Source organism: Glycine soja, chromosome 4 (genome assembly GCF_004193775.1).
Source record: "Glycine soja cultivar W05 chromosome 4, ASM419377v2, whole genome shotgun sequence".
NCBI lineage: Eukaryota > Viridiplantae > Streptophyta > Magnoliopsida > Fabales > Fabaceae > Glycine > Glycine soja.
The window spans coordinates 44056121-44063558 of NC_041005.1; the positions used below are offsets into that span (position 1 = coordinate 44056121).

Sequence of the window (7438 nt, forward strand, 5' to 3'; positions counted from 1 at the left end):
CTGGTCATACATATGAACCAGCGCGGCAACCCCCCAAGCGAAACCACCACTATGAGCGAGGTCCCGGAAAGCGTCAAGGTGGACCACATGCACGTATGTTGCACTCTTATTAGCAAAAAGAGTGCAACCGACAAGGTGCAGCAGATAAGCGCGAGCTGCGACAATCCACCGCCGGGCCTGACATCTGGTCTCATAAATGTCACGAACCCATCCTAATCGTACATATGCTCCACGTGTGAGTGCTGTCTCAGCTCTGGCCTCTTCCTCAGACACTTCCAGCAACTCCGTAAGCAAGAATCTGGCCTCCTCCGTAGAAAAAGCGTGGAAACTGTGCAAGGCGCCAGTGATGGGCAAATGTAGGATGGACGACACATCATCCAATGTGATCGTCAGCTCTCCTACAGGAAGGTGGAAGGTGCTAGTCTCACTGTGCCACCTCTCCACAAATGCGGATATAAGTCCAGGATCGCCAGTAATAACTGAACAATCTATCAGTGGACTTAATCCTGTGGCAGCCACCAGGCCTTCAATCTCAGGCACTGGCCTCCCAATCAGTGTCACCTTCCTCCCATGTGACACTAACTTCAAATCAGGACGTTCTTGATTTGAAGTACAAATTATACAATTATTAAAAAAAATTTATCATAAACAAATAAATAAACAATGACAAATAATTAACAAATTAAAATACCTGTCCACTCCACACGGCATGTGCAACATGCTCGGTAAATGATGTGAGCACTGACGGGTCTCGTGGACCACCAGGGAATCCCTCTGCAGCATCATCACCATCTGACCCCTCACCACTATCAGCACCCTGTGCGTCCACACGCATCTCAGGTGCCTCCGTAGGCTGCTCAGGGACATCATCAGTCATGTCAGCGACGTCCTCAGCCATATCACGTCCCTCCGCAGTCATCTGATGAACGCGTAGCCTACGGGCTGAGGCAGTAGGCCTACGCCTCTCAGGAACATCAGCAGCATCCTCATCAGCAGGTCTATCTCTGCCTACAACTCTACCTATCGCACGACCTAAACCTCGTGTTCTGGCCATGATCTGCAAATCATGTCGAACACGTATTTTTTTCGGTCAAAATATACACAATTTTCTTTATAAAAAAACAACTTTATTTATAAACAAATAAGACTAACTTAAATCAAATTATTTTAAAACATACACAACATAATTTTTTTTAAAAAATTAAACTTCATTTATAAAAAAAACACTACTAATGTAAAAAAAATTTATTAATAAACATCCACAACTTAATTTTAAAAACAAAATTAAACAACTTCATTAAAAAAAAACACAACTAAATTATTTAGTAAACATCCACAGGTTAATTTTTTTTTAAAAAATAAACAACTTCATTTATAAAAAAACACAACTAATATAAAAATAATTCATTACTAAACATCCACAACTTAATTTTAAAAAAAAATTAAACAACATCATTTATAAAAAAAACACAACTAATGTAAAAAAAATTAATTAGTAAACATCCAACTCTTAATTTTAAAAAAAAAATAAGAAACTTTATTACTTAAAAAAACACAACTAAATTACTTAGTAAACATCCACAAGTTAATTTTTTTTAAAAAAATTAAACAACTTCATTTATAAAAAAAAACACAACTAATATAAAAATAATTCATTACTAAACATCCACAACTTAATTTTTTTAAAAAAATTAAACAACTAATGTAAAAAAAATTATTTAGTAAACATCCACAATTTTTTTAGAAAATAAAATACTTCATTTATAATAAAAAAACTAATTAATTTAAAAAAAAAATAGTATTTTTATAAAACTTCCAAAACACACAACTTTAATTATAAAAATAGACAACTTCATTTTTAAAGAAAAAACACTAATTTAAAAAAATCAACAATAAACAAAAACAAACACAACCACTTTTATAAAAAAAAAATTTACAAATTAATATTTAATAAAAATACACAATGTAAATTATAAAAAAAAAACATGACATCAAAAATCCAAACCTCATTTTTCATAAAATCTATAAAACAAAATAATCAACAGAAATATAATAATTCATTTAAAAAAAAAACAAAAATAATTTTTCATTTAAAAAAAAAAAGAAAAAAAAACAACTTTCCGAAAGAAGTGTTCTTCCGGAATAATTCCGGAAGAACACTTCTTCCGGAAACTTCTTCCGGAAATCCCAAACGTTTCCGGAAGAAACCTTCTTCCGGAAAGTTTCCGGAAGCAGGGTTCTTCCGGAAAACGTTTGGTTTCTTCCGGAAGAACACTTCTTCCGGAAAGTTTCCGGAAAATGTTCTTCCGGAAGTTCCGGAAGAACCCCTAACGGGTCTTCCAGAAGTCTCGCCGTCAGCCCCCTTTCCCCATTTTTTCCGGCACCTCCTGCTCTCGTCTTCTACCCTATGGTTCTGCTAACCTAAGGTTCTTTTAACCTAGCCTAATGCTACAAATACACAGTGCATAATAAAACCAAATGGAAGGTTAACGAAACTTACCTCGAACGGCAATGGCGTCCAGGCGAAAGAAGCAGCAGCTGGGCTTGCGGTGGCTTGCGGTGGAAGAGAATGCTCCCGGAAGAAGAAAGAAAAGAAACAAAAGCAAAAGCAGAAAGTGAATCCGAGAGAAAAGAGGGAGTCTTTTAAAATTTTTTAATGAAGGACAAACTTGACCTTTCAATAAATTGCTGGGTGCACCAGCAATAATGCTGGGTGCACCTAGCATATCCCTCTTTTTTTTCTTCTACATTGATGACAATGCTTTTCAACTCTTTTTCAATTGAGTCTTTCAATAATTCCCTTACAAAATATAAACAAATAATCCAATATCATATCAAGCATAAAAGTGAAAAACAGAACATCCTAATTAAACTAATTAACTTTATCTAAAAGATAGGTTGTTTTCATTTTTATAAGATGACAACTGGTAACATTTAAATAATTCTATTAAACATGTGTTTTAATACTTTGATTTCTTTAAATACGTAAATAAAAAATTAAAATATATCAATTTAACTTTTGATAAAAGTGATTAAGATCACAATACATATGTCATGAAACACATTGCAATACTTATTTTATATAATAATATTAGATTATTTCCCGTTAGAAAAACAAGACCATGAATTGATTCATACAAAGTAAACCAAATCTAGTTAAAATATTATGGAAATAAGTGTGAATCAACAATCCAAGCATCGATCACCAGTTTAACTAAAGGCATGTTTAGAACTAACGAATAACGACAATATATATTGTTGTTACCGTATATTTATGTCATTCTAGTTATTTACTCATGACCTGTTAGCTTTATGATACTATTATTTCTTACTATATTAATATTTCCCTTTTTTATATTTTGATTTTCCATGTAAGTATTTGTTTATCAGGGGTCTCTCTTTGCAACTAACACACACCTATTACTAAAATGTAGGTTCAGTAAAGGTAGTTTTGAAAAGAAAAGTCGCATAACATGGTTACATTAATACATATGTAATACATCACAACAACATAATCACTACATTATGATGCCATTAAGGTAGATCACAATTTCAAACATAGAGAAATACATTGTAGGCTGATATAGTACATCAAATGCAATATGGAAATGCCTACTTATTTAAGGACACACTAACAAATAAAGACTTAAGTAACCTATTTGGCAAACCAGAGAAGGTGGCCCTCAGGGAAGATGTGACACACTGGAGCAGCTCCAGGCTTGGTTTTAAGCATTTGTAAAAACACATGGTTTGGATCCCATTCTGATGTGTCTTTGTGGCATACAGCTGCAGCTTTAACTCTGGTTCCATCTTCTCCCTCCAAAGGCATAAAATGCGCAGTAGTATTTGATATCTCATGACACATAAACACAACATATGGGTAATCCATAGGATGACAAACAATGACCTTATCTTCTGCTAACAACTTCACTCCATCTTTCACCGAGAATTTTTGGGACTTACTTTCCTTTTCTGCTTCTGTAGAAATAACTCGAGCATTCTTCCCAAGCTTAGAAGTGACAAAATCTACCATGGACTCTAATGAAGTTGCACAATATCTTTCTTCTCCAGTTATTGCAGGCACTTCACACATACTAATGGTTTCCTCTAGAATCTTAACATTCTCTGGCTCTGGGTTCACAAAAAGCATCTCAACTATTTCTTTTATCTTTGCTGATGACAACGGTATATGTTGTGCAATTTGGCGAGGCAACAATGGGGTTACATTTTCTCTTTTCTTGAAGTGAGCATCCAATTTTGTGCCAGGCCTTAATCCTTCTTCAAAGAAAACTTGGTCTGCTTTTGGGATGTCATGTTGATGACCATTAGCAACAAGGATCGTTTCATCTTCTTGTGAAAGACTTCTTTTTGCAACATAGGTTTTCTTAACACCGTACCAAAGAGGAGGTTGATCTTCGGATTGAGTTTTCTTAACACCGTACCAAAGAGGTTGTTTTTCGGATTGAGTTTTCTTAACACCGTACCAAAGAGGTTGATCTTCGGATTGAGTTTTCTTAACACCGTACCAAAGAGGAGGTTGATCTTCGGATTGAGTTTTCTTAACACCGTACCAAAGAGGTTGTTTTTCGGATTGAGTTTTCTTAACACCGTACCAAAGAGGTTGATCTTCGGATTGAGTTTTCTTAACACCGTACCAAAGAGGTTGTTCTTCGGATTGAGTTTTCTTAACACCGTACCAAAGAGGTTGATCTTCGGATTGAGTTTTCTTAACACCGTACCAAAGAGGTTGATCATCTTCGGATTGAGTTTTCTTAGCACCATACCCAAGAGGAAGTTGATCTGTTAATTAAAGTTTTCATAAAAAAATCAATTACTCTCTTATTTTATGAAACTTATATAAATATTGGTTTTGGTCCTTGTAATATACCTTTTTTTTGTTCTTATAAAATTATTTTTTTTTTTAAAATATTCCTTTTATTTTGAAATATTTTATTTTAAAAATATTTTATAGGGAGTAAAAGAAAATGGTTTACATGTTACAAGGACAAGGACGAAAAAATGAATGGATTACAAGAACTAAAATAAAATAACAATGACTAAAAGAAAAAAAAGAATCTTATAATAAAAAAATGAATACATTATAAGAACTAAAACTATATTTATGAGCAAGGTTGTTAAACTCGAAAGTTTATGTAAATTTATAAAGTTTGTGTAAACTCGACTCCTAAAGTTGACTAGTACACTCGTAAGAGTTTATATAATAAAAAATAATTTAAAAACCTATTATTGATATATACACTTAACAAAGTACTATATTTGCTTGGTTAAAAGAAACTTAACAAAATACTTTTATCACAACAATAATTTAACATTTGAAATGTATAATAAAGTCAAACAACAAATCACAATAATAAAAATGTAACAATACATTAATACTAAATAATACCAAATTATATATAAATTCCTAAAAACATAAGTTATTAAAGTGAAAACATTTTAAAAATGAGTTAATTTCTTCAAATTGTTTGAATCATGGTAAAACATTGTCATTGTGGGATTTATGGGTCAAAATTATAGTTAGTTTGAAACTCGTTGACTCGCTATCTAATTTGAGAGTTTATGTAATTTCACACGAGTTTATCCAAAAAATCTTTACTAAAATTATAAGAGTTTAGTTAATCAAGATTTTGATAAACATATTTACGAGAAATGAACCAAAAAAGTAATAATAATACAAAAATTAAAAATATATTTAAATTTTAAATATTTAAATCATAAATATTTTTAGAAATATTTATAATAAACCAAACAGATTTTAATTATATTTGAAAATCATAATTCTTAAGATTTATAATTCTTCTATATGAAAAACTTAGCAAATGCTTCCTTGAACTAATATTTAATGAATCTTGATCACAACACAAGTATAATTTAATGCATATCCCGTAGGTCAGATTATCTTCAAGTTAAATTATTCTAACTTTTTAATGATATTTTTTACACTATTTGTCTCCCCTATTTTCTTTATCATTCTATCTATTTATCACACGTTTCTTTCGATCTATTTCCTCTTTCTCTCTCGTGTGTAAATTGGTGTATAAAAATTAAGTATACCTTTAATTACTCTTTTCCTTTTATAAAGTCAGGAGCATTCAGATTATTGTTTCCACGTCACCGAAGTCAGTGAGTAATTCACAGCCAAAGACAAGTTATGTTCCAACTCTTATTATTGATTTTCCTCATTACTTAACTTTTATTCTTATAAGACTCTAAAAAAAATAACCTTTCATTTCTATAATACTTTAATTTCAGCATAATCATTAATTGGGCAGACAGAATGAAATTCCTTACCTGGGTCGAGCTAGTTAAATTGTTTTGCATACAATTCAATAATATGCAAATTAAATTCACAAAACAAGTGCCCTTAAATTTCTTACTTACCAAGGTTTAGAAAGTCTATGATTGCTTTGGGCATTGGGGTATTTGGAAGCATCCTTTCCCAGTAAACTTCTGGAGGTATGGCAGCATGAACTGTCATCAGTAACAGCTACATATTCATAAAAAATATACAATTAAAACTCTATAAATTAATAATATCAGATCAGAAAAATTTATTAATTTAGAGAGTTATTAATTTATCGATAAATTAATAATTATTAATTTAAAGAGTTGTTAAGTAATTATATTATATATACCAAATAAAAAGATAAATTAGTCTATGTCTCTTAGAATTACGTTGGAGTGAATTTTGGGATTCAATGTAAATTAGTAACTACTATGTTCATATGCATTAGAAATCAATAATAACTTTTGAAGAAGTACAGTAAATGTAAACAACAAGAACAAATCTGTTCAATGTATTCTTAAGTAAATTTGGCACATATAAATTACATGAATGTAATATATTTTTTTTCAGTTTCTATGAATTATTAATTTATGATTTTTTAGGACCGAAAATTATAAAGGGATATCACGAAAAATTATTATCTTATTATTTTATCTAGTTTTTCAATTTTTTACATTGACACAGGTCGGGACCGAACAAATTTATTATTTTAAAGAGTTTATTAATTTACCGAGTATTACTTCAGTTTCATAATATGGAGAAATGCTGCTTTAAAGTTCACAAAATAAAAAAGAGATGAAATGCATGTAAAAGTTAAAGCTCACATTGAGAGAGAAAACCAATGGAAGGCAACGAAACTCCATAGCTGAAGCAAAGTGGTTAGAGATGAGAATGTGATATTGAGACAGAGAAACCAAAGATATATATAGACCTTTTGGAGGAAGTGTGAGATGGCATTATGAGGCATATGTTGCATTTGAGCCAATAGGACTTACTGGAAAGGGACTTAATCATATCCATGACGGACATTTTGATAAAATAGGATGTTACTGTAGAAAAGATTATGCAAGAAGAAAGTGAAAAATAATTTTTCTCTCTAAGACTGTTAGAAAATAAAATAAAAATGAGAAA

At 31.4% G+C, this 7438-nt stretch overlaps 1 protein-coding gene across 1 annotated transcript; it reads right to left on the reverse strand.

Moving 5' to 3' along the window:
* Positions 1–3449: 3449 nt before the first annotated feature.
* LOC114409808 (BURP domain protein RD22-like) lies at positions 3450–7233 on the reverse strand. The gene is made up of 3 exons (XM_028373407.1): positions 7132–7233; positions 6403–6508; positions 3450–4800 (listed from the first exon to the last, which is right to left on the reverse strand). Exons 1-3 carry the CDS (start codon positions 7168–7170, stop codon positions 3656–3658), a joined length of 1290 nt encoding a protein of 429 aa, XP_028229208.1. The 5' UTR covers positions 7171–7233; the 3' UTR covers positions 3450–3655.
* Positions 7234–7438: the final 205 nt, after the last annotated feature.

Coding starts and splice junctions, on each gene's coding strand:
- LOC114409808 (XM_028373407.1), bottom strand. CDS start 7,170: ATGGAGTTTCGTTGCCTTCCATTGGTTTTCTCTCTCAAT. Junction 6,509..7,131: donor CATTGGTTTTCTCTCTCAAT/GTGAGCTTTAAC, acceptor ATGAATATGTAG/CTGTTACTGATGACAGTTCA. Junction 4,801..6,402: donor CATAGACTTTCTAAACCTTG/GTAAGTAAGAAA, acceptor TTTAATTAACAG/ATCAACTTCCTCTTGGGTAT.